We start from the raw sequence: 27440 nt of genomic DNA on the forward strand, positions 1-27440 counted from the left end.
ATTGATACATTTATAAATGAAAAAAAAAAAAAAATTATATACTGATTTTAATTCTAAATTATTTTTCTCAACAAATGTGTATTTTTATTTATTTATTTTTTTTTAGCTTTTGCACTTAAGCACTGGTTTTGACTCTAAACAGTAAAAACAGTCTAAAAAAAAAAAAAAAAAAGGCTACAACAGTGTTCGAGGAAAAGAACTTTTATATTGATTTGAATTTCCATTATCTAGGAGCTACATTTAAGCAGTGAAATATAAACAGTGTGAGCTAGCAGCAAAAAAAAAAAAATCCGTTTTTTTCGTGAGTTTGGTAGATTAGTCTGTGCTCCTGTTTGATAAGCAACATTACTGTATTCCTATGGGCGGTCCTCTTTGTTGTTGAGGTTTTGTGCTACGGGGATAGCCAAAAATCAGAGCATGGCCCATGAATTTCACATGAGTTTACTACATGGTTGCTCAGTTTGCCAGCGTTTGTACACCCGCAAGTTACTGGCTCACATTCCTACTCACAGGCCATTTTACATTTCAAAATTAATAGGAAAATACAAGACATTTGGTGCCTCTTTTTATTACTTTTCTTTACTTTTCTGTCATTAGATTGTTACTCTGCTTTTTAATATCTTTTTCTCCCCACCCCCAATCCCGTTCCAGTTGCATTGTGTTTGTGCCAAAATTGGAAACAAAGCCTATTGTATTTGTAATTTTTTTTGCAGTGGATTAATAAATAAAATGCATTTTAAAGGGACAATATGCCCGGGCAAAGTGCCAAAGTAACGCCTGTGTGTTTGCTGCGACAGTAACTGCTCAGTCACTGCTGCTTCGAACTCAAACATGCCGTACCTGCACGCAAGGCAACTTCTTTTCAAGCTATTGTGTAAGAATATACTGTATAAAAATACATTATACTGTATAAACAGAAGTTTGTGGACACTTCACCAGAATATTCAAGTGTTTTAAGCACCACATGTCGCATTGGCTTTTATGGTGACCTCCAGTCTTCTAAGATTTTCCACAAAATTTTATGGAGATTTGTGCTCATACTCTGTATGTACTGATGTAGGTGAGTCATTGAGAATTCATCCCAAAGGGTGTTCAATAGGGTTGAGAACGGAGTTTAATTGCAGGAGATCTTGCACTCCTGAGAGGTCTAAGAAATCTAAGGTATTATGCATTTAACCAAAATGTAGGGATTCAATTCAATTCAGCAGCTTTACACAGATAATGTGGTGATTAAAATTAATATGTTTTTTTTAATAAGTGTAAGTTTGTCCCTGATGAGCGAGCCGGTGGCGACTGTGGCAAGGAAAAACTCCCAAAACGGCATAAGGAACAAACCTTGAGAGGAACCAGACTCAAGAGGAACCCATCCTCATCTGAGTGGCACCAAATGTCCTTTTATTACAGTTAAAATTGCGTTATCCACAAAGCAATACATAGTGATCCATGGTGTTTTTATTAACCAGAGGTGGAATGATTACTGCAAACTTCTTAAATTACAGATACTGTGCCAAAAACTTTACTCAGTTAAAGTGGAAGTATCCAGTAAAAAAATAATTACAAGTATTACAACCTCTTTTCCTCCTGCCTGGCATCTCTATCCTCAGTATTCTTTTACATATTAACTCCATGTCCCTCGTCTGCCCAAGACCAAACCATTTCAGTCACCTTGTCTCCAAAACGTCCTACCTGCACGCGTCGAAGAATAAAGCAAATCAAATATGCATATCCAACATGTGTATGTAAGATTTATTAAAATGTTCTTCTGATGTGTGTGCGTACAGGAATGTGACGTGTGTGGTATCTATGCTTGAAATACCATAGTTGGTTATGTGTGTGTCTGTACCGACATTTGGGCACCACCATTGTATGTATAAGAGGGGCCAATGGGATGTTTAGAAATGCATTTGTGGCTCAGGGTATATAATATGGAATCGAGGCAATTGGATCCCACTTCATGTGGAGTCTGGACACTGGACCTCCTTGAGTGTTTGAAGGCTCTGGCATGGAGAAGCTGGTGTTGGATCTATGATGATCGCAAATGTTGAGCTATTTTATGAGTTGCTCAGTAGCTCCTAGAACCACAAATAACTGTAAAAGACTGTAAAATCATTACTCATAATTTTACACTCCAGTGCTCATGTTAGTTCTCACTCTCCAGTGTTCTGTACTGTTTAAAGATTTATAATCGCAGTCTTGATGTCACTCAAATGAGGATGGTTCCCCTTTTGAGTCTGGTTCCTCTCAAGGTTTCTTCCTCATGACATCTAAGGGAGTTTTTCCTTGCCACAGTCACCACGGCTGCTTATCAGGGATAAATACACAAATCATACACCTTGACTGTTAAATTCTGTAAAGCTGCTTTGATACAATGTCTGTTGTGAAAACACACGGTCCCTCTAATAATACTGTTTTTATGTGGAAAGTACCAATAAATTATGTGTACCTATTCTCGTCCAGTCATACTGTGTGCTTGTCGTATGACTAACAACACTTGGTTTGCTAATAAATCAATCGAAGGTAGAAAAAAGAAAAGCTATTCGCCATTTGCTAAAATATGACCTGCTGCCTATAGCCAGCTACGTGAGCTAGTAAAATTGATGCTAGTATGACTTGGCGTTAGCAAAAGAAAACAAGCCGAACTGGTTAAATGCAGTCAGTTAATGTTTGCTCATTGTTTTAGATTCATTCTACTGTAGTCATATACTTGGAGATAAGAAAATACGGCATTCGAAAACACATTTTATAAATATATATTTTAAATGTGGTCGAATATAAACCCATGTGAAAAAGGTTGTCACGTTTAAGTCGGTGAATTTGAAGCATGAAATGACGAAAGTGCACTCTTTTAAAAGAAGGCAGGGCAAATTGTTACAGCAAATAGTTCTATCAAGAAACAAAGCTCAGGAAGTGGTCCACATCAAACCCATTGAGCAGAGCTGTGTTATCCAACTGCAGCAGCCTTCTGCGAAGTGGAACACTGCAGGCGATGCACAGAGCCCGGGAACACTGATGTATCGTTACTGATGAAAAAGTAGAAACATTCTCACAAACACACAGACTGAAATGATGCAGGGTTCACAGCTGGACAGGTTCCAGACACTGGGCAAGAGACAATGGGGAAAATTGGCCACTTAAAAACAGATCTAGAGCAAAAAAATTAATACAAAAAAAAAAAGAATAGAGATGCCAGGAAACTACTCGTCACCTTTAGGTCTGGTGTGATTAGTACAATAAAACAGTTCTGCTTAATCGTTTTACTCCCAGATCTATCCAGAGTGAAGAAAAGGTTAGAAAGTTAGAAACAGAGACGGAATAGGCATCCGAAAGTGCAATACGAATGCCTCTATTAACTTGTTTTCCCACGGACTTTAAGGTCATTAATGCCATTAATTCAAGTTCTATGCTTCCAGCTACTTCGCGTTCTGGTAGCTGAGGGCTGTCTGTACCAATTTCATGTTAGGATTAAGATACCATGGATAAAAAAAACCCAGGGCATTGGGTATGCTATAAATGGTGTCTCTTTTTTATCTCTTGACTGGTATTGCAACATTTTCATATTTCTTAATATGGTGTCTTGCACAGGTTTTAAAAAAACCTACATAAAATGTGTATCATTTGAATTTGTTATGCATGTGATAGGATTATGCATAACATATGTCTCAGTAAACAGCGGTGTCTGGTGTACGGCTCTGAAAATTCTATGTATCAGTTAAGTACATTTCCACTCATAGATGTTTTTGATCTTGAACTGACTTGAGCCCGGGGGCTCGGAACCACCCTGAGAACACTCTGGTTATGTGAGGTATTTATTACAATACCTCAATTTAGACTCCAAAAGAATAAAAAACGACTTTTTGTTTATCACAGAAGTTGTTTATTATTATTACTAGTATTATTAATGACAGCGACACCATTTTCATAATGATTTATACACCATCATAATGATAAAATCAGTATTTGAATCAGCTTCAATAATAGATTTATTAAATTGTTTAGGATTTATGGGTTTATTTAATATTATATATGATAAATGATACAATGATAAATACCGGGGTGATTTTTAAAACTCGGATGCAAATCTCACTTGGGTTCAGGTCTGGTGATCAACTCATCTGATTACTTGAGAAGCTGTTGGGACAGATGTTTTCTGTCATTCTTTATCTCATCATGAAGTACAAACCTGTCAGGATTCTAACAAAGTATAAGCAGAAAGTGTATCTGTTTATCCGTCCATCCGTCTGTCCGTCTGTCCGTCCGTCTGTCTATACATCTATCTGTCTATCTGTCTGTCTGTACATCTATCTGCTAATCCATCCATCTATCTATCTATCTATCTATCTATCTATCTATCTATCTATCTATCTATCTATCTATCTATCTATCTATCTATCTATCTATCTATCTATCTATCTATCTATCATCTATCTATCTAATTTTCAGACAGAAGAGGCAGATGGTTCTTGCCTTGAACAAGTCGAGTAATAGATATTTAGGATTACCGCTAAATGAAAGGAGCGACACAAGCATCGGGAACGGCTAAATATAAATATATTGAGGATTGTATTGTTTACTTATGGATTTTAAGCTACTTTGTCGCTCACACCATTAGCACTCTTCTAGCACTCTTTTTTTATCTAAGAATAATGCTCCTCAAGGCAAATACACCACATTCATCCTTTCAACTAAATATATCTGTACTTTTTTTTGTCTTCCTGCCTGAATCCCACCAGCTACATTCTTGGCAGTGCATTAGGAGATACCTTAAAGGGCTCACCTTCACTTCTGTTCCTCGCTGGCCCCAATGGTGTTAACAGTTCCTTGACTTTGCTCTAGCTGTCATGCCATTAATCATTGTGAAGTTAGTAGCTGCCCTCACACATAATAATGAGGCCCCGGTTGTGGGACGCATCAAATCATATTTTCGTTTGATTGTGCACTTTCTCCTGCGCTTTTTACTTTGCCTAGGATCGATCATAACAAGGTCTCAGGGAACTAATAGGCCACATCACCAGGGATGTCCAATGGAGTTTCATGTTAATTGGTTTGCTGTTCTTTTATCCATTCTTTTTTTTCCTGTATGTATTTTATTAATGATGTAGTTTTGTCTGGCTGAGCTCACTGGGTTTGTGAAAACGAAATAGACATTTTTTTTATAGTTTGATACCACAATTACACTGGTCTGTTTAAATACTCAATTCTGATTGGCTGGGAGGTGTTTTAAATGCACAATGTTTTTTTTTCGCTGATGTTATTATTGCTAATCATAGCAACATACAGTCTCAGTTGCAATTTGAAACCTTACTGCATGTGATTTAGCTTGTATGATTAACATGGCATTTATATGATGCATATCTCTGTGTATGATTAAGAGCAGGCAGCATTCAAGTGGCAAATACGAATAAAAACTTTTGTCAAATGTTGAACTGCAAACATGTCTGTAATTTGCTCAGTTTTTTGCAGCAGCAGCAGTAAAGGTTGTTTAACACTCGCTCAGCACATCTGCTTCAAACAAGCTGAACATGCACACATGGCTACTGTTCACCTCTAATAGATTCCTATAATGTTATTATGTATGAATAATAAAGTGCACTACAGAGGCAAAAGTTTGTGGACACCTGGCCATTAGATTGGCACCAGGGAACTTAATCTTAATTAATGACAGAATGGGGGTTGAATTTATCTAAAGGGATTCCCTTGAAAAAATATAGTAATGTCAAGTGGCTTTAACCTTTGATAAAGTTCAGCATTGTACCATAAAAAAAAAAAAACACTGGGAAAAAAAGTGAAAAATGGATCCCAGTGAGACATTCCTCAAAATCTGTTTGGTGCTTCATAGACAGCCGACTTTATATCATCCTGCCGCTTAGCATAGAGGAATATGCTAAGGGGGAAAAAGGGACTCGCAAGATAAATGAGTTAGTGTCTTCTGAAGAACACAGAAAACCAAGCATGCCACCGGGGAATAAAATCAAATCATGCTCACCTTGAACTTTTTGCTTTGCACAGTAATATCTAAATTTAACCCACAAAGAGTGTGAGCCAAACCTGGTTTGATGTCAGAGATGCCATGTTTTTGTATGATTTGTTTGGTTTTGCCATCGTGGTGATCAGTGAATGAATAATTAATTACGTGAAAAAAAACTTTGTTGATTAAAGCAAATTCTCCCATGCAAATATACTGAATCATATATCTATCTATCTATCTATCTATCTATCTATCTATCTATCTATCTATCTATCTATCTATCTATCTATCTATCTATCTATCTATCTATCGGTCTGTCTGTCTGTCTGTCTAGATTCTGATCTATCTGTCTGTCTGTCTGTCTGTCTGTCTGTCTGTCTGTCTGTCTGTCTTTCTAGATTCTTATCTATCTATCTATCTATCTATCTATCTATCTATCTATCTATCTATCTATCTATCTATCTATCTATCTATCTATCTATCTATCTATCTAATGATCTGTCTGTCTGTCTGTCTGTCTGTCTGTCTGTCTGTCTGTCTGTCTGTCTAGATTCTGATCTATCTATCATCTGTCTCTATCTATCTATCTATCTATCTATCTATCTATCTATCTATCTATCTGTCTGTCTGTCTGTCTGTCTGTCTGTCTGTCTGTCCAGATTCTGATCTATCTATCTATCTATCTATCTATCTATCTATCTATCTATCTATCTATCTATCTATCTATCTATCTATCTATCTATCTATCTGTCTATCTATCTGTCTGTCTTTTAGTCTATTAGTCTTTTTTTCGATTAATCGATTATAGTTTTTCTCAGTTGCTTTGGAGCATTTCTCGACTTATCGATAATATTAGCAAATCAGTAAGTGCATTTCTTAAAACTATTTCTACAAGCAGCACAACACATTGGATTTCTTGCAAAATCCTGTCTTTTTCTCAAAATCCTGTTTATGTCTCAAAAGTAAGTATTTGTGTAAATGAACATCTCATTCCCATCAGAATGAAAAGTCCCTTCGTCATTGTTCACATATAAGATCATTAAAATGTTGAGTCGTGTTGTCAGTATGACGCTGCACAGTTTCAGGATTTCTTGATATAAACTAGGGTTTGGATCACATTGACTGAAAATGCAAAAAAATTTGTCTTCCTTCTGTTTGGCATCTATAAATTTCAGCAGCACAAATTCATTTATTTGATTGGATATTAAATTTTTATTGATTGCAAAAGACTGGACAAGATTCACACGTTTACTGTGCTGTACACATGTTTGTTTCTTAGTTGTTCTTAAATTTTCATAATTTATAATTCTAAGTAAATTTTCGGTTGATCTGATGTCGTTCATTCGCCTTCATTAGTGACATTCAAGATTCATCTGCACAATTTATCAATTCAACACATTTACAAAAAAAAAGTTTAATGGAAAAATATAGATGACAGATGATGATAAATGGTTTAACAATTTTGCATTCAATGACCTACAATGAACTGATGCTGAGATGTTTTAGGGGTTAAAACTATTCAGGTGAAACCAGTATAATATATTTTGATCAACATGAACATAAACAACTGGTAATGTAAGAAACAGCAGACAATTTTACACAATCAAATAAATGAATGTACAAAAGCGTTCACAATTTGATCAAAGCAACAAGAAATGTTATGATGAGCACAAATGACTAAATGAGGTAGTTTTTAGAATTTCATTTCTGATCTGAGAAACGCTCCAAATATATATATATATATATATATATATATATATATATATATATATATATATATATATATATATATATATATATACCTAAAGTTTTTTAATTTGGATGTTTTGCTTATTATAACTAATATAATATTTGTGTAAAAAAGTGTATTTTTTTTATTTTAACTATCTTTAATTTAGACATTTGAAACTTTATAGTAGCTGCTTGTTGAGGAGTGAATGAGGGATTTATCCTTTAACCAAATTCCCTAAAGCTGGGTTGCTCCTTTCTCTAAAAAGAAACAAATAACACTAAACAAACAAAAAAAAACAACGTAAAGCAATTTGCGCAACATTTGTATCAACATTTGTATCGTTTTTAATGATAACTGCAGGTGGCAATTTGACAACCATGCTTAAAAAAATCTATATAAAATATAAGACAACATTGTTTTGGCAATTTTGAAGATATAAGAATCTAGAATATAATTAATAAATGATATATGCATAAATTAAATGTACAAATATTGAAAACAAGCATTTGAACGAAAGCCGCATTAAAAATCACGTTTGAAAATAGATAAGTTACTGTTGTAGTAGACAAATGCTATAAAAAGGGAATGGAACAGAGAAACGCAGCAGACAGACTTGATTAAAAAAAATTAAAATATGGAAAAAAATATGCATTGGTGTACAAATGCATAATCATTAGCTGAAAACCACAATAGAGACTAAAAATGTGATCGTTTACTGCTGCTGTTATTTGCTGCTTTTAGATTTAGTGTTTGTTTGCACCGTTTGAATTGAATCCATCATGATTTCGCGAGCTAGCTGATTGTGCAACCTGATGCTCGCGAGTCACGAAAGAACAAACAGTTCACACAATAGCACTTCATTAAACTATAAAATTTTCACATGATGAGGTTTATACAGTTTTTACTCACCGTGATGAGGACCACCATGGCTTTGGACGCACACGTTTTCCTGCTGCCGGTAGATCCCGTACTCACTGCCTTTTCACAAGCGGCAGTGTTATCTTAGCGTTACGCTAAACCGGTACTTAAAGAAACCCAACTAATCGATAGTGGCATACATTTCATTGTTGATTATTATCTTTTATCGATTAGCTGTTGCGGCCGTAGTTAAAAGTATAGTAAGATTCTGTAATTTAGCACACCAGCAATGCATTTTGCAACCATCCTAGGTTTATGATCATTGTATTCAAGTCTTATATGGAATACAGAATCTTCGGAATGGCAGCTAAAGAGACTATGGTGAGTATCTATGTGCATTTCCATGTGCTGAATACCTTGTGTGTTCTACATTGATAATTACAGAGAAAGGAATTGGGGATGTACTTATTACTTACGTGAATAAGAGGTTATTACTTTCATGTGTCAGCATTGAAATATGAAGCTTAGAGAATGGAGTAAAAATATTCATTAACATGACGTATAACATTGTAACTGATGGCTACTACTACAAATAAATGTAATTATTCCAAATTAGTTAGTTGGAAAATATCTTTGGCAAAGCAAACCAAATTAATAATGGTGGAAGAAGAATTACAGAAGGCAACCCTGCTGCCATCTTTTATTTGAGAATTGATTGAACTGCATTGTTGAATAATCAGAACCAATATTTTCACACAGTACGTTCAAACATTTCTAACTCTGATAAACTTTTCTGGTTGAGAACGAACACATTTTTTGGGTTCAAATCTGAATACGTTTACATTTGTGGCATTTGGCTGGTGCCCATGCCCAGAGCAACTTTGAAATCACACTAAATACACTCTAATGCCAGTTCACTGGAACACACACACTGAGAAAGCAATCAGTCCAAAACTGTGTTGTGGGAGAAAATAGTTTGAAAAGCGAATTATAAATATACAGTGCATTCCAAAAGTATTCAAACCCCCTCTCCCCCGATTGCTCAGTTTGGCTAGGCGACCAGCTCTTGGAAGAGCCCTGGTTGTGCCAGAATTATGAAGGACACTGTGCTCTTGGGAATTTTTTAGTGTTGCAACATTTTTTTTAGACCTTTCCCAGATCTGTGCCTTGCAACAATCCTGTCTCTGAACTCTGCAGACAGTTCCTTTGACCTTTTTTTTGCTCTGATACGCATTTTCAACAGGTGAATTCCAGTCATATATATACTGTATATATAAGCTTTCATTCAATATATTCTGAATTCATTCAAAATATTTAGAGTTTTCATTCAATTCTCTCATGGACAATTTTCTAATATATAGGTAGGTTATTATACGCTGTTTAAAGACTTAAACCTCCTACGACCTGGGTGTCCACATATGTGGACATTGTGCACAATGGTGTCTTTATTGTTTTCTGTAGATACAGACCGAGTGTCCACATAAGTGACATCATTTTTTTCCAAGAAGAGCTTCATGTTCAAAGAAAATATATGGTTATTATAATTATTGGTTCTTCCTAACCCCAAATAACTGGAAGAAATCAAAAAAGCAAGCCAAACCAAAGCTCAGGTCTTAGGAGGTTAAAATGAAAGTTTATTTCAACACCTTGTTGACAAAACAGAAAAAAGTCTTGAAGCATGCCTTCATTGTACCCTGAGAGATGGTGGGACCAGTCCAGCAGTGGGTAAAAATCAGAGAGAACAGTGCAGGGCGAGATACTGTAGGTAGAGGGACGCTGATCCATTCTTGGCTTCATCCATCCATAACTGAATTGTGATCCAGGCAGGTACATAAAACCAGTGTAGTTAGCATAAAAGTGAGAGGGTGTGGGGAAAACCTAGTTTGAAACTAGTTGTGATGCATTCTGAATCAGATACAGAGGCCCTTTGTCCCTCGAGGCAGACCTGCCAAGAGCAAGCAAGAAACGGACCTGGTGTTGTGGAGAAAAACATCGATATGAGTGTGTCAGATTAGCAGTGTGTGAAGTGAAGGACAGTTGCCTGTCTGTGATTACCTCAAGGTTGCTCGAAATGAGGGGTGGGGGGGCTTGGGGGATCCGGGGCCCCACATAAGGCATTAAGGACCCCCATGACAAGTAAAAAAATAGACTTGGGGGGTCCCAAAGATTATTTTAGTAAAAAATATATGAATTACACAACAACTGGGGACCCCCGTGCCTAAAGATGAACACATATATGAAAGATACAAACGCCCCTGAGATCAATCTGAGTATGTATAGTACATATTATCATCATTGATTATGACTGCTGATTATTATGCTAATTAAAGATTTAAATGAATATGAATATGATACTGATCAGATGCATTTACGATCTGAATATTGAGAATATTTTGCATTCTCATAAACAGACACTGTGAGTCCCATCATTTCTATTGGTCCACCTGCTACTAAACTATGATGGGGTTTTTTATTATTATGAATATGACTATAGCTATAATCCTATATACCTTCTCACCTACAAGAAACTCCTTCACGATTTCCGCCATCTGGTTTTATTTATTTGAAATTAATTGTGTTTGATGTCCTTTCTCAGCCAGCCTGTCACGGCTTTTCATAACCTTTCAATGCAAAATAGACATTTCTTTTTTTTTTTAGAATAAAGCAGAACAAATTTGGCCACAGTTAAATTTTTTTTTTTCTTCAGGTGCTCTGATGTAAGCCATCACGTTCTTTCATGTACCATCACTTAGGGAATTACTCACATTCTGTCACAATTCTTCTGCCCTCTGCTTGGTGATGCAGAGAGTTCAGAGAGGATGTGTTCGTCTTTCAAAAAAAACAAAAAAATATATAATAAAAATTGCAAAACATGGTGACCCAAAGGGGAAAAAGTTAATGAAACAATGAGGTCTCAAATTTAATTAGCCGAAAAGAACATTTCTGGCCAGTGTGCAGCTAATGCTGTTTTCTGATGGATTAATGTTTAATTAAGTCTTTCTTATTAAAATGTTTTCTGCCACTCAGGGCCTGGGAGATGTCACGTCAGGTGTGGAAGTTATCCTCACTCGACTGAGTAATATGATCGGATCGTAATGTCACATTACTTTCTGTTTCGGCTCCTATTACAGTATATGTGGCAAAGGGCTATTATTGTTTCTGACAGTTTACAGGACTGAGCACCTTCGAGGTGCTTGCGCCAAAAGCATCATGAGAAATGTGGGTTCTTTACTGTTTGAGCGTTGATGTAGTTTTTCCCAGTCCCTTTAGAGCGTTTCTCAGACCACAAATGAAATTCAAACTACTTGTTCGACCACATCATGAAAGCGATTTCTTTTTGTTTTGAATTAATTGCGAACGCTTTGGTAAATTCTTTTCATTGATTGTGTCAAATTGCCTGCTGTTTCATTATTATTAAATAAAATTTTTGTTCAACCTCCACATCATTTAGTCACTTATGAACATTTCTTGTAGCTTTGATAAAATTGCGAAATGCTTTGGTACGTTCATTTATTTGATTGTGTAAAATTGTGTGCTGTTTCGTACATTATCAGTTGTTTATGTTTATGTTGTTCAAAATATATTATACTGGTTTCACCTAAATAATTTAAAATCACAAAACATATAGGCATCGGTTAATTGTATAAGTCATTGAATGGAAAATGGTTAAACCAGTTATCATCTGTCATCAAAATTTTTTATAAAACTTTAGTTTTTTGTAAATGTGACATGAATTGCTGAATTTTGCAGATGAATTTTGAACGTCACAAATGAAGGCGAGTAAACGGTATCACAACAACCAATGATTAACCGGATCTCTAAAACAGGTGGAAGGTGAATCTCGTGAGCCTGCAATTGGAGACAGAGCAAAACACAGAATTGCAATTTCTGAAAATGGATGAACAACCAGAAAACGAAAGAACAGTAGTACAGTACAGTAAACATGTGAATCCTGTCCTACTGCAATCAATCAATACAGTAATTCTTTCGGCTTCTCCCGTTAGGGGTCGCCACAGCGGACCATCCGCATGTTTGATTTGGTACATGTTTTTACGCTGGATGCCCTTCCTAACGCAACCCTCCCCATTTATCCGGGATTGGGACCGGCACTAAGGCTTGTGCAACCCTAATGGCTGGGGTTGGTTCCCTGACCGGGGATCAAACCCGGGCCGCAGCGTTGAGAGCGCTGCATCCTAACCACTAGACCACCAGGGAACGTCAATATCCCACATATAGTAATGTGTACATATGTGCTGATGAAATTCATAGATGCCAAACAGAAGAAATTCAACCTTGTGCATTTTCAATTCCTATAATCCACACTGTAGTTTATATCAGGAAATACCAAAAAACTCTGGCAATGAGATGTTCGTCGACACAAATATTTACTTTTGAGAGGTTCACTAGGGATTTTGCAAGAAATCCATTGCGTCATGCTGTTTGTACTAATCGTTTTGAGAAATGCACTTTCTGGTTTGCAAATATTAAGAATGAAGAGGGGAATGAGGGAAACTCCAGACTCCCCAGAAACAGCTAGTTTTGGCTACAGTAAGTTTCAGTGGGTCTACAATTAATATGTAATATACAGTAAAAATGTGACAGTAAAATAAATTACTGGGTTAATAAATAGTTTTATTTAAAAAGCAATGCCACAGAACTACTATATTTTGCCACTTAAACTAGACTCAGATTCAGGCAGTGTTCTGGAGAAGTGTTAACCCAGTTTTATGCCCACTGCTTCAGTTACTGCCCTTGAGGCAGTGTGCTTATTGGTCATTGTCCTGGAAAAAAGTGGTCTGAAATATCTCCTAATTTGAGGCCCAGCAGTGTTTCTGAGTACAACTTTCTCTAATGAAAGCTTATATTCTGTATAAGGGCTGTCAATCGGTTAAAATATTTAATTGCGATTAATCACACGATTGTCACGAGTTAAATCGCGAATTAATCGCAACTTTAATCGCACATTATCATCTGTTTTTAAATGTACCTTAAAGAAATACTTTTCTTTTTTTTTTATTTCAAGTTTTTAAAATTTAATTTTGAGTTGAACATGGATAAATATGGATGCTTTATGTACATGTCTATTTTTAGTAAAACCACTCAACACAGATCATGAAGACAAAATACACTTGTTCATCTTATACAGTAATTATGTTTTTCAAAATTGCGTAAATCATCAGGACACCAAACGAAACTTTGAGACTTTGTGTCTCAGTAGAACAATATTTTAGTTCTAAAAAGAATTTTTCAGTGAAGTTTATTGCATTTTTTTTTATATCTGAGTAAAGAAAATATGTTAAAAATGTGAGTTGCATTAGGGGTTTTAATTTGACCTCTTTTATATTAATTTATTTATATTTATAATGAAAATGGTCAAACAGAAATACACGCTAATATATATAGATGGCCCAAATATATAAACAGTCTCTTACACCATACAATAGAATCCTCCTGACAGCCTGTTAAATAATTATAAGGAATATAATTATTTATATTTAAATATAAGACAAATACAACAAACCTGTAACTGACCTATTTATAAAAATGTATTTAGTGCAAATGCAAGAAATAAAATGTATGTGTGAGACATGCAGGTGCAATGACATGCAGTTTTATGCCATGGACAATGCATCCACCTCTTTTAGGTTTTTTACACATTTTTCATTTCAAAATTCCACACTTTTCCAGATTCAAATAAGCAGACGTCCGTAAAGATTTTCAAGACAGTATCATAGAACACCAAACCTATGATGCATGGCATTTTCTAAAAACTGCAATTCAAAAGCAGTCCAATGTTGATCATTTATAAATGTCATTTCTAAACTGTGAACCTTCAATCCTACAGCAATTCACAAAAAAACTACAAAACAGAACCAAAAACACCTTTCGGCCACGTTATAAAAAAAAAAAAACAGAGTCAACAAATAGAAAACTCTCTCCAAAGTGGATACATTTAAAATGCCGTTTTCACATCGCAGCGTGGACAGTGTGGAAAATGGATGGTTTAGAAAACCATAATGAGTTTTTAGTCCTTGCGACGGAAAGTAAATAAACGGCAGGCGGAAATGACGCAGGTCAGAGCGTCTTTCGGTTTGCTAATGCGCAGTACAGGGACGCAATCGTTTTTGGGATGTTTCAGTGTGGATAAGCAGCTTTTGGGAAACGATCAAAAACTACAGTGTGGACGAAAACGTCGTTAGCAAATCGATCCGGATTAGTGTAGCCGTTGTTTCATGGAAAATATTTTGTACAAATTCTTAAAAACAAAATAAAAATAAAAACAGAACAGGGCAATAGTACGGAAACACTTTTTTCTCAGTGTAATCCCACCCTGAAAATCACTCAAATCAAATTCCATTTCATACTTTTCCAAAAATGCACAGGAACCCTGGTCTTTTCCATTCTGTCAAAAGTCCAAAGGGCTTTCCATTGAGAAAAGCCCTTAACCCACAGTCCTCCAGGTGTGCTGTATCATGGCTGAACCTGTGCTCTGACCCCAGGTTCCTATTGCTATGATATGCAAAGCAAGAATTTCACTGGGCTCTAAAGCACCTTCCTTCACATCCATAATAGTTCTAGTTAAAGTGGCCTCTGATATTTTGCATCTTGATTTAAATCAGCAGCTTTCAGACCGATGATACACCATTGCCCGCTGTCTACACCGATGACCATCGGTCGATTTCCCTTCTCGTTATCCTGTCTGAGATCTGTTGCCATTTCGTTCGTATTGTTTGCAGCTTTCTGTGTATTCATGAGTTTCTAAAAGTCACGGGCATGTAAGCAGTGTTTGTCATGCTGCTTAACTGTTAAGAACGGCCTTCTTACTGCATGTATTTGCTCACAGGCACATTCTGCTCAGAAAAGAAAAACCCCATGAGCAAAAGCAAAGGCGAAAAATGTGACGAGAAGTACATTTGCATGTGCCCTGAAGGCTCCACTGGTTACACTTGTGAAGTGATGCTGGAACACAACTGCACAGCACTCGACTCTCTGAAAGAAGATGATGACAGCACTGTCAAATGCGTGAGTTCTTATTATTTAATACCTTTTTTTGTGTTCATTTTAGTTTTCTATGTAGTTGTTTTTTAGTAAATGTTCAATTTAGTCTCCATTTTTACACCAATCAGGTATGACTTGATGGCCACCGATCAGGCATTACAATATGACTGCTTGCTTAATATTTTGTTGGTCTGACTTTTGCTGCCAAAACAGTCCTGACCTTTAGAGCATTAACAGCATGAAGTTCTTCAGCAGTTTGAGCTACAGGAGCTCGTCTGTTGCCGGACCACACGGACCAGCCTTTGCTCCCCACGTGCATCCATGAGCCTCAGCCGCCCGTGACCCTGTCGCCAGTTCACCACTGTTCCTTCCTTAGAGCACTTCGGGTAGATACTGACCACTGCAGACCAGGAACATCTCACAAGAGCTGCGGTTTTGGAGAAGCTCTGACCCAGTTGTCTAGACGTCACAATTTGGCGAACTCGCTCAAATCCATACACATTTTTCCTGCTTCTAACACGTCAACTTTGAGGGCCAAATGTTCACTTGATGCTTGATAAATCCCACCCACTGAGAAGTGCCATGATGAAGAGATAATCAGTGTTTTTTACTTCACCGTTCATAATGTTATAATGTCATAATGTTATGCTTGGTCTGTGTATAGTATAGGACAGGTAACGAATTTCGACAAGGTCCCTTTAAAGCAGGATCATCTAAAACAAAAACAAGGTGGGGTTTGTCCTGAGGGGACAAGAAAATCAGAAATTGCCATTACAGAAAGAAAAGCGTTTTTTACGTGGAGCTTTTTCTAGAACGAACAGCGTTATGGGATCTCGTGAAACTTTAAGCGAAAGGTAATTGTTACGAGTGGAAATGAATTGGAGGTGGAAAAAAAAAACCAGAGGACGACGATGGACTAATTGTCTTCGCTGACCTTTGCTCATCTTCCTTTATATGTCCCATTTGAACCCTTTTATCAATCGCATGAGGCATTTCAGTCATTTGAGTCACTCACGGCCAGTAAAATCTGACAGCTACAGTAATCCACTGCTCTTCTCACACACATAGCATTAAAGCGTCCTGCATTGATTAGACGTGTCTGAAGCAGCTCCGGGAGAAGCTCATCTGTATGAAAGTGAAATAATCCGTTTCTGCCCGTTGCAAATATGCTAAAGCCAATAGCAGTAGGCAGCTCTATATTCCTGTCGTCTGGCACCGTAGCCCTATTATATTGCTCATCTTTGAAGGGCCGGGTCTGAAAATAGTATTGATGTCAGGATCAGTTAGACAGAGCGTGGAGAGCACAGCTGGCTAATGACTTGTCTTTCTCTGTTCCTGCTTCCTTTGGTGCTGCCTCACTGACGTTGCCTCTTACTTGTTTAAAGGTGCGTCTCACCCAAGCGCTGCTAAGAAAGCTATAAAGAACTGGTTGTCTTTATTTGATGTAGATTTGTTAGCTATTCTGTAATTAGTGCAATATAGACTAAAAGTCTGTTTCATTTCAGATTTTGTGATGATGATGATGATGATAATGACAACGATGACAATCCAAGTGTTTCTCGCAAATAGCGCCCCCAATGGTCAATTCTTGTTCTCTAAGACACAGGGAGCTAGAAAGAGACTATGCATGAACATGTTTTGTGTTGAAGCTGTAGAAAATGTTTGCTGAGAGCCTTGTTTTTTTTTTTATGTGGTTCACTGATCCACCAATCCTACCCTTAGTGAAGCTGAGATCACTGCAGTACACCAAATTTCAGCTCATTTGCATTTCAGTTGCTGACAAACTCTGAATCCTGTGATTAAAATGCAATTTTAATGAGATTGCGTCATGCCAGTCAGGTGTCCTGCCATTCGCTTTAATGGTTAATAGGACTGCATCAGGTTTCTTGCCATTAGGTTTAATGGTTAATAGGACTGCATAATGCTGAACAAAAATGTGATGCTGTAACCAACATACACATTTCATGTATTTAATGGGGAAGAATTCTTTCTATGATTTATATAAGAAAGAAAACGCAAACGTATGAACGGTTCATGAAAAAGCTTGGAAAATGTTCTGGCTGATCTTTCCTCACAATGTCCAGCTTTTCTTAAAAAAGGCTTGTTTTGAAAAAAAATTAGGATTCGACTTTTCAAGATTATTATTTGTCACAAGCATACATATAGTTATATGCATAATACTACTTGTGAAAATGAAAACCTGATCGGTCGTTCGGAAATTTGTGCATTAGATTAAAGGGACAAAGGACCTTATGCTTATACACTGTATACAATAACTCCTTTATTGTACCAATTGTATATCATGGCCTTTCTGTTTATTTACATTCAAATTTTTCATTTTATATTGTTCATTCATTTGCCGTTATTGATATCTATCATATATCTTAGTCCTGCTAACCTGTACTATTTTGCACTGCTACCAATGCACTTCTGGTTAGGGGCTAACTGCATTTCGTTGCCTTGTACCGTAACCTGTGCAAATACAATGTTAAATCCAATTTAATCTAAACGTAATATAAGAGAAAATATAAGAAAAGAAGAGAACAAAATTATTAGATAACGATGAACTGGAATTCAAATAGCTTCTTAGCCTTCGGCGTCACGCCCATGCGTCTGATAGCCCATTGTTTGCAGGTGTTAATGTTTAACAATAGAATAAATAATAAGGGACAAGACTAACCATGACAAACTCTATAGGTCAAGGTCAAGGTGTTTATATGTCAATGCCACCATTTGTGCAGACATACAGTGGAATCGAAATACCGCTACTCTTCTCTGTGTTTTCATTTTTATATGTAGTCAGTGCAATATAGAACAGATTTTGTATGAGGTAACAGCAGTGAACTTGTAATAAATAAACATATATATATATATATATATATATATATATATATATATATATATATATATATATATATATATAATATACTGAAGTTTTGAGTATAAGGCATTTGTAAGGTGCAGGACAGATAGCAGCAGTATGACAGTAGTACAAAAAGACTATGTGAAATGTGTTTAGTGCAACAGTGTCAGATATAAAGAATTTGTACATTCAACGGTTTTTAAATAGGTGTTTATAAACAGGTCCATTTGTGCAGAATTCTGCAGAGAGTGTAAAATGTCTTTTGTCAAGTCCAGTCAAGTGAAAGTTTATTTCTGTAGCGCTTTTCACAACAGACATTGTCACAAAGCAGCTTTACAGAATTTAAGAATTCAAGTGAATAATGTGTGTTTATCTCTTATGAGCAGCCTGGGACGACTGTGGCAACTTCCTTAGATGTTACGAAGAAGAAACCCTGAGAGGAACCCGGACTCAAAAGGGGAACCCATTTCATTTGGGTGATATCAAGAGTGTGATTATAATATTTAAAACGATACAAAACACTGGACAGTGAGAACTAACATGAGCACCAGAGTGTGTGATTATGAGTAACGTCCTTTCTACAGTCTTATACAGTCAGTTGGCGTTAAAGAACCATAAGCTACTGAGCAACTCATAAAATAGCTCAACATTTGGCATCTAGTTCTTTATAGCTTTGTAATCTCCATGAGGTGGGACTGGAGCTGGCGCAAACTCGGGATGCCTTGGGATGGGTAGAGAAAGAGAAGTGGTGGATAGGAATTGTATGTGCAGTGGAGAAGTCATTCTAAAGGTCTAAACCTCAAGTGTCGATTTCAGATCACTGTTTTTCAATGGAAATGGACTATTTAAGGTGCTGTGTGCAAATGCAGAATGAACATTAGGTTAATTGAAGGGTGAACTGAGAGACTTATGTAGTAGTTTAGATGATCGCATGAAGAAGTCTAAAGAAGCATCTCCTAAGCCGTTCTGATTTGGCCATACGACAGCGGAAGCACTTGCCTGATGGCAGCAGTCTAAACAAGTAGTTACCGTCCTATTATTGTTACTATTTAATGTCCTATTTAGTGTATCTGTGACCAGATCCTCTGTCAGCCATTGTGGAATGAAAAAAACATCTCTTGAATCCATACGATTTTATTTGAGCTTGTGCAGTTTGCTACAGATGCGGTTTGCAAGCTATGAACAGGGCTTAAAAATGCCATTGTTACAGTACGCATGCTAGATGGCCTCGTTGCCACCAATTCGGAATTCGATTGGTTAAAGGAACAGCTTCATGCAACATGAATTTTAAGATAAAGGTGCCCACAATTTTGATTCTGAAAGCCTCAAGGTAAATTTTGGCCCTGGCAACATGATGTGATATCAGAAATATAACTGGATTAAAATCCTAAACTAAATGGATACTAAATCAGAATCAGGTTTATTGGCTAAATGTGTTGACACACACAAGGATTTTGGTTCCAGCTGTTAGTGACTCTCAAAGTACAGAGATAAATAAAAAATATACATGACAAAACAGACAAGACAAGACAAAAACAGACTATACACGACAATACAGACAATATGAGACAGTATAGACAGTGTGAGTATTAAACAGGGAATATAATTATGGTCAGTTGTTTATGAGGTTGATTGCCTGGGGAAATAAACTGTTCCTGTGTCTGGCAGTTTTGGTGAACAAAGTTCTGTAGCGCTTGCCAGAGCTGAAAGATGTTGTGTCCAGGGTGTGAAGGGTCGTTAATGATTTTTTTCTGCCCGGTTTCTGGTTCTTGTATGGTACAAGTCCTGGAAAGTGGGCAGGGGAGCACCAATGATTTTTTCTGCTGTTTTAACTGTTTTCTGCAGTTTGAACAGATTCAATGACTGCCGTGTAGAACTGTATCAACAGCTCCTGTGGCAGACCAGACTTCCTTAATTGGCGTAGAAAGTAGATCCTCTGCTGGGCCTTTTTCAGAATGGAGTTTATTTTGGCTTCCCATTTCAGGTCTTGGGAAATTGTAATGCCAAGAAACTTGAAGTTCTCCACAGATGACACAGGGCTGTTGGATATTGTGAGGGGGAGTAGTGTTGAAGGGTGTTTCCTAAAGTTTTGACCGGGATGGTTGTGGAGAGTTTAAAGCAGGAGGGGACCTCACACAGCTCCAGTGATCTGTTGAAGATATAGGTGAAGATGGGAGCCAGTTGGTCAGCACATGCTTTGAGACAAGAGGGGGAGACACTGTCTTCTTGTCTTCTGTCTCTGAAAGAGCCGATTAACATCCTCTTCACAAATCGTGAGCGCAACTTGAGTGATAGGGGGAATTGTAAGAGGGGTTCCCAAATGTGTGATGGGGGCAGACATTGGGCTGGGTTGGATGAGAGGTGTAAAAATATTGTTCTCAAACCTGCAGTAGAAGGTGTTGAGGTCGTCAGCCAGGTCTTTGTTTGCTTTAGTGGGGAGGGGTGGTCTCCTGTAGTTTGTAATATCTTGCAGGCCTTTCCACAATGATGCAGGATTGTTAGCTGAAAACCTGCTTTTATTTTGTTTTTTTGTCACCTGCCTCAGTTGGTTCCTGGCCTGCTTGTACAGTGCTTTGTCCTCCCCTCTGTAGGCATCGTCTTTGGCATGTCGAAGTTTTTTCAGTTTAGCTGTGAACCGTGGCTTGTTGTTACTGAATTTGCAGAAGGTTTTGGTTGGCACACACGTCTTCACAAAAACTGATGTAGGGTGTCACAGTGTCAGTCAGTTCATCCAGGCTGTCAGTTCCAGCCTCGAAGACACTCTAATCAGTGCAGTCTTGTAGTTCCTTCTTTGCCTTACTGGTCCATCTCTTCACTGTTTTGACTACAGGCTTAACAGAGTTTAGTTTCTGCCTGCATGTTGAAATAATAGGAAGCAGCACAAGGCGAGAAAGATAATACAAAATAAATAAAATGAAGAAAATAGACTATTGGGAGTAATTTACATCAGGTTTACATTTTCAGGTTTACATTTTAATCAATCAGCTCATCAAAACAGAGGTTAAACAGGCACCCTAGTGTGTAGTTTTTGAGGGTGAGGACCACCCACTTGATAGGCATGCATTTGAGGCTCAATATAACCCATCCTTAAGAATATAAAACTATTGTTAGAAGAGTGAAACATTAGTCTGAATTTTTTGACCATCAATTAAACGGAATCCCAACCAAGTGTAAAAGGTCAGATATGCATAGCTCGCATTGATGGCCCTGGCTCTAGCTTTGCTTTCCCACACAATGCCCTGCTACTGTACTGCCAACCAAAAAACATAACAGAGTTGTTCAGGAATTCAGTAGTGTCGGCTCGTTGATTGTTCCAGTCCCTCTCTTCCCCCATCAACCACCTGCAACAAGAATGTACCAGGGTTTGTAAAGGGCTGCCCCTGAAGGGCCACCCTATTTATTCTGGAAATATTCTGATAGCAGAAATATAACTGGAAAGAAATTCTAAACTAAATGGATACTAAAGGAAGCAGCGCAAAGCATAAAAAATAATATAAAATAAATAAACTGAAGAGAATAGACTATTGGGAGTAATTTAATGCATAATCAGTATGCAGGCAGATCTAAAATTTTTGAGGAAATACAGGATGTATGAAGCATTAAATGTGTGTAGGACTTAAAGTAACATCCATCAATGCAAACATCAGGTTTATACATCAACGTCATCACAATTGTGACCATTTTACTTGCCTATGTTTGGGTGCTACTTGTTAACCAAATTTCACATCTGTAAGACTAATGGTTTGGTCTGCATGGTCTTTATTTCATTGAAGAAAGTCAGATGAAGCATGTAAGAAGGAGGAACAAAGAGAAGAAACATCCTATTAAAAACAATAGACTTCCATTCTGGTGGTGGAACCGTAAATATGTATAGATGCTTTTTGCAATGCATTTCTATTGTGTAAGGCTTTTCCCATTAGAAAGAAATGCTCTATAGAACGGGTCTTCAACGTTTTTCAGGTTAAGGACCATTTAAGCGATAGAGACATGGGGCAGGGACCCCCTGTCAAACATAGCCACTGATATTAATAGAAACCAATCATAAAATGCTAGATATATTATGTTAAGACAATTAGAACTATGCTGTTGTTGTACATGCATAAATTTTCAAAAAGATTTGTGCATCATAACAAACATATTTTGCAATTAAAATCACAATTCATTAATTTGTTCACAGTTGTCTTTTATTCAAATAGATTTTCAGTTTCATATATTTTCCTTTTTTTATCAGGTGGACTTTTATACATTTACATAAACATAAGCGTTAATTTTTATTTAACTTTAATGCAAAAATTATTTATTTTCCAAAGTAAATATTTGATTTATGATGCTTTTAACTATGTTTATCGAATAGTTTTTTATTTTTTATAAAAAATTATTTGTGATTCAACAATAATTAGCGGACACCCTGCAGTACAGCCGAGGACACCCCCAAGCCATTGTGTGTGTGTGTGTGTGTGTGTGTGTGTGTGTGTGTGTGTGTGCTGCATGGCAATTTTGTGTGCTCAGGTCCAAAGTTCAGGGAACGGATAGATCAGCACAGTGCATCGCTCTATATGTGTAACACGTACTATATAGACCGGTGGTACTGCAGATAGATGGACTCGTATGCACGCCATAACCACGGTTCTACAGTGCAATCAGGAAGTGTTTAGGCCCACAACAGTTTTACACTTCATAATCATAAAGACAAATGTTGGTGTCCATCTGTGACAAATCTGTAAAGACAAATATTGGTGTCCATCTGTGACAAATTAATTTGTTTGGATATCCAGCCTTCATAGATGGCCTGAAGACCTTCCTGGAGCTCTCTATCTGTGTGGCAGCTTCGGGGTATGACCACTTTATTTGTGCTGGAATTCTTCAGCTGTGTCTACAGTGGCAGCGCTCAGCCTTTAAGCAGAGATTCCGCTTATAGCAAGGGAGGAGTTGTAGAGTCCATTCTAGCCATATGTCCAGCCTTCATAAATGATCAGGAAGCACTTTAGATGAGCATCCCATGTGGCACAGAGGCAGGGGACATAGCTGATGATGGTCTGGTGATGTTCTACAGCAGCTTATGGAGTGCCCACCAGCTCATGGCTTGTTCTACACACTGGCTTCATAGTGTAGCTGCTGCTCGCTGTGGAGGTCAACAAGTGCTTGATGGTTTTTGGTGGAGGACAGTGAAGGATTTTGATGATTTCAAGCTCCAGGCTTTTATTGATTCAGCTTGCACACTTCCAACAAAAAACAGTTCGGCCGGAATTAAACTTGCAGATTTTGCACTGCCAAGTTCACAAGTTCACAGCCTGTTCATGGCTGTGTGTATGTGTGTGTGTGTGTGTGTGTGTGTGTGTGTAGCATCTCACACACTCTTTCTTGTGCTCTCTCGCTCTCTCTCTCTCTCTCTCTCTTTCTGGCGATTGCAGCTAATAAAAGCCGAAAATAAATGCTATAATAAGATACAGGTTAGACACATTATGCATTACTTGTCTGCCGCTTGACCATGCCCCACCCACCACAGTCAGCAATCCCTGCAACACTCCACCAGGGTGCTGGACTTTATGGCAAAGTGTCCAGAAAGACAGCTGTCTTGAATGCAAGACATAGAACTCCTCTCATCCTGCCACTCGAAATTATTTTCTAGCAATTAATTGTTTTTGTTTTTTTTCCGTTTTTCTATCGCCAGTTCATTTAATTGTATTCTCTGGCAATTCCTTATTTCTCAGATGTGCTCCAAGCAGCTGTAAGAAAACAGTGAGGCAAAATTTCAGTGTGAGAATTGTTTAATAATGAGAACTGCCCTCTGTTTTTTACTATCTGCCATCTTGTTTCCTGTTGCCTTCCACGTCAAAAATGACGCAAATCTGTGTAGATCGAATGTAACTTTTTAATGCAGCGCATGTCTATTCACAATGAGTGGATTTTACAGTCACTTGTAAAACATTTGGCAGACTATTTTATCCAGAGTGACTTCATGATCTCATTCATACATCTGAGCAGTGCTCAAGGGCCCGGCAATGGCAGCTTAGCGGTGGTGGGATTTGAACTCATGATCTCCTGATCAGAAGTCCAACGTTTTAACCACTGAGGCTACCCCTTCCCAAAAGCTGCCATCCAAGCAACATTTGGCAGATTCTCTACTTTTTGAGGAACTCAAAGGCATTCTGAAGCATTCCTAAAAACTCCAGCAGTGACAGGAATCGAATGCACAACCTTCTGATTAGACGCCTAAAATCATATACTTTGAGGTTGCACTTTGGTTTGCAAGAATGATTTTTATCAGGAAAGGAGCTAAGAAATGTACACTTAATTGTACAGGACATTTTTAGATGCACTATAATTACATTTTCCATTCACTTGAACTTGGAAACCCAAACCTGTTCCAGCATGGCAATGCCCCTGTGCACAAAGTGAGCCCCTTGAAGGTCTGGTTTCCATGGTTTGGAGATGTAGATCTTGAGTGGCCTGCAATAAAGTTCTGATTTCATCCCTACTGTACACTTTTGGGATGAATTGGAATGCTGACTGGACCCCAGGCCTCCTCACCTACATCAGTATCTGCCCTTCATAATAACCTTTTGGCTGAATGGAGGGAATTATACAAGCAAATTGGGACTAAATGTGGAATGCTCCAAAATCACATCACGTACTTATGACCAGGTGACCCAATACTTTTGGCAAAATAGTGTATATAGCATATTAAAGTAAAAGAGCATTATTATTATCATAATGAAAAAATGAATAAATGAATAAAAAAAAATGTATTCATTGCTATTGAAGTCAAAACATTTACTTACTTATGTATATTCATATGGTTGGTATGTGAATCTAACAAATAATTAGGCTATGTTAATAACTAGAGGTTGCCCAGGTTCCCTGGTGGTCTAGTGGTTAGGATGCGGCGCTCTCACCGCTGCGGCCCGGGTTCGGTCCCCGGTCAGGGAACCAACCCCAGCCATTAGGGTTGCACAAGCCTTAGTGTCGGTCCCAAGCCCTGATAAATGGGGAGGGTTGTGTTAGGAAGGGCATCCAGCGTAAAAACATGTGCCAAATCAAACATGCAAATGGTCCACTGTGGCGACCCCTAATGGGAGAAGATGAAAGAAAGTTTTTAATAACTAGAGGTCGACCGATAGATTTTACAAATATGGATAGCTATGACCAAACTTGCCAATAACCAGCTAATCAACCAATGGTTTCTAAAATGGTGTTTAACTGATAGTTTTTCAAATTCATGTAAAATAGTACTTACCTTTATTACAAAATAAAGTACTGAATCATGAAAATGTGTTAAAGGAAATACATATAAAAGCAGTGGAACCTCGATACCCGTGACCTTGACAGTCACGACCTTGATAGTTTGCGATTTTTTAATTGGAACCGGGCTAACTCGGAGGAACTCGCGAAAGCTGAGTAACTCGAAAGTTTGGAGTAACATTTCAAAACAGAGTTTGTACTAATAAATTACATAACTATGTTTAAAAAAACTTTTATTCTTGTATTATTCATTTAAAGTAGTAAATAAAACATTTATGACAAGTAATTCACAATTTTTGTTGAGTTTACAGTACAGTACATGTACAATTCCCCTTGAAAAAAGGAAGCATCAAATGGAGAGTCAAAACCTCGCGAGGGGTCATAGGACGTAACCCCCACTGTATATCCATTACTAAATATGATTATAGAATGAATAAATTATCAATAATAAATTTAGTGCTCTCCATGCAGCATGTGGCATCAGTGATTTGCCCCTTAAGGCCACTCGAGTAATGACAGCAGACAGAAAGCCGGAAAAACTATGATTAGTTTCATCAATATTTCCAGCAATAAACTATCAGTGCCCTGAGCTCTATTAATAACTAAGGGAAATTTTCATTTGAGAGCCAACCTTTATCATAAAATAAAGATATGATATGAGTAAAACATATTTAAAATTAAATTTTCAAAATATGTCGCTGCCGTTGTTCATCGGGCCGTTTCAAATGCGGGGGCCGGCCAAATTCGACCTGCAGACCCCTGCTCTAACTTGTAATATGTATCTGAGATTAATAGCTAGTAAGACTGATATTATAAATCATGACATGCTTGTTTTTTCCACGCCATCTTTGAAATCACGATATTACGGGGCGACCCCTGACCGAATCAACCCAACATGACTACACTATTCATTTGCTGCAAGTCAGATGAGGGACTTTCCAGCTACTTTAGATTACAGTGTGTAAATGACGTTTTTGCTAATAGCACAGGGGAGAAGTGAAAAATAACACTGTTCCATTGGCTTTTTTTTTCTGACGAGTCCTTTTAGAGCTATTGCCTCACTTATCTCTCCCTGTGCATCTCTGTGGGCTGTAATAGTCGAGATCACTGGAGTCAATAAATTCAAACAGCCTCTCGGGCGAAATGACAATTAGAACAAGAAGGCAGGGAAAACAGTAAATTTTAATTCTAAATGAAGAAAGGAATGAGTGGAAAATGAATTAAGCAGCGAGTATGTGTGTGTGAGAAAGCGAGAGTACATATAGACATCATCACAGATTAAGTACCGTAATTTCCGGACTATATAGCGCACCCTTGTATAAGCCACACCTGTGTATAAGCCTACATAGGTGTATAGGTCTACACATAGTGTATAGGTCTACACTAAAACGAACGAACTTTACACAGGCTTTACTGAAAGAAAGTGTCTGTTACACAGTGTAACGGGTGAAATATGTTGTGGCTCCTTTAAGAGCAGAGCGGCATTTTGGGAACAGCAAGTCACTGCATTCTTCTGGTATCACTGTGTGTGTGTGTGTGTGTGTGTGTGTGTGTGTGTGTGTGTGTGTGTGTGTGAGACTGAGGATTATGTGCTCATTATTTTCTGATGCACATTTCTAAGTTTCTTTGAATAACCCATAACGCTGTTGCCAAGAAAAATAAAAAAGCACGAGTTTTGGAAACCTGTCTGTGCTTATATGATTTCATTTGCAACTGGAGTTAGCGAGCTCTCCCTTCACCCAGACTCAACGCGTTACAACGGCTTGTATCTAAACAGTAGC

The 27440-nt window shown here is 37.5% G+C and overlaps 1 protein-coding gene and 1 non-coding gene across 9 annotated transcripts in view; one reads left to right on the top strand and one right to left on the bottom strand.

Annotated features, from left to right (window-relative positions):
• Positions 1-27440, top strand: part of eys (eyes shut homolog) — a 400588-nt gene that overhangs the window by 32599 nt on the left and 340549 nt on the right. For 6 of the 8 annotated variants that reach the window (XR_006924828.1, XM_046842744.1, XM_046842742.1 and 3 more), the window contains exon 4: positions 15400-15578. The exons of 1 other annotated variant lie outside the window; for it this stretch is intronic. Coding sequence is in view for 6 of the 7 variants with exons in the window: in XM_046842744.1 (XP_046698700.1) it covers positions 15400-15578 (179 nt within the window). In the remaining variant the exon portion in view is untranslated. Of the gene's footprint in view, positions 1-15399; positions 15579-27440 lie in introns of those variants that run through there. One more of the 8 variants, XM_046842750.1, reaches the window with a different exon arrangement.
• trnae-cuc lies at positions 12699-12770 on the bottom strand. The gene has a single exon. It is a non-coding gene; the product is annotated as a tRNA-Glu (tRNA).

Source organism: Silurus meridionalis, chromosome 28 (genome assembly GCF_014805685.1).
Source record: "Silurus meridionalis isolate SWU-2019-XX chromosome 28, ASM1480568v1, whole genome shotgun sequence".
Taxonomy (NCBI): domain Eukaryota; kingdom Metazoa; phylum Chordata; class Actinopteri; order Siluriformes; family Siluridae; genus Silurus; species Silurus meridionalis.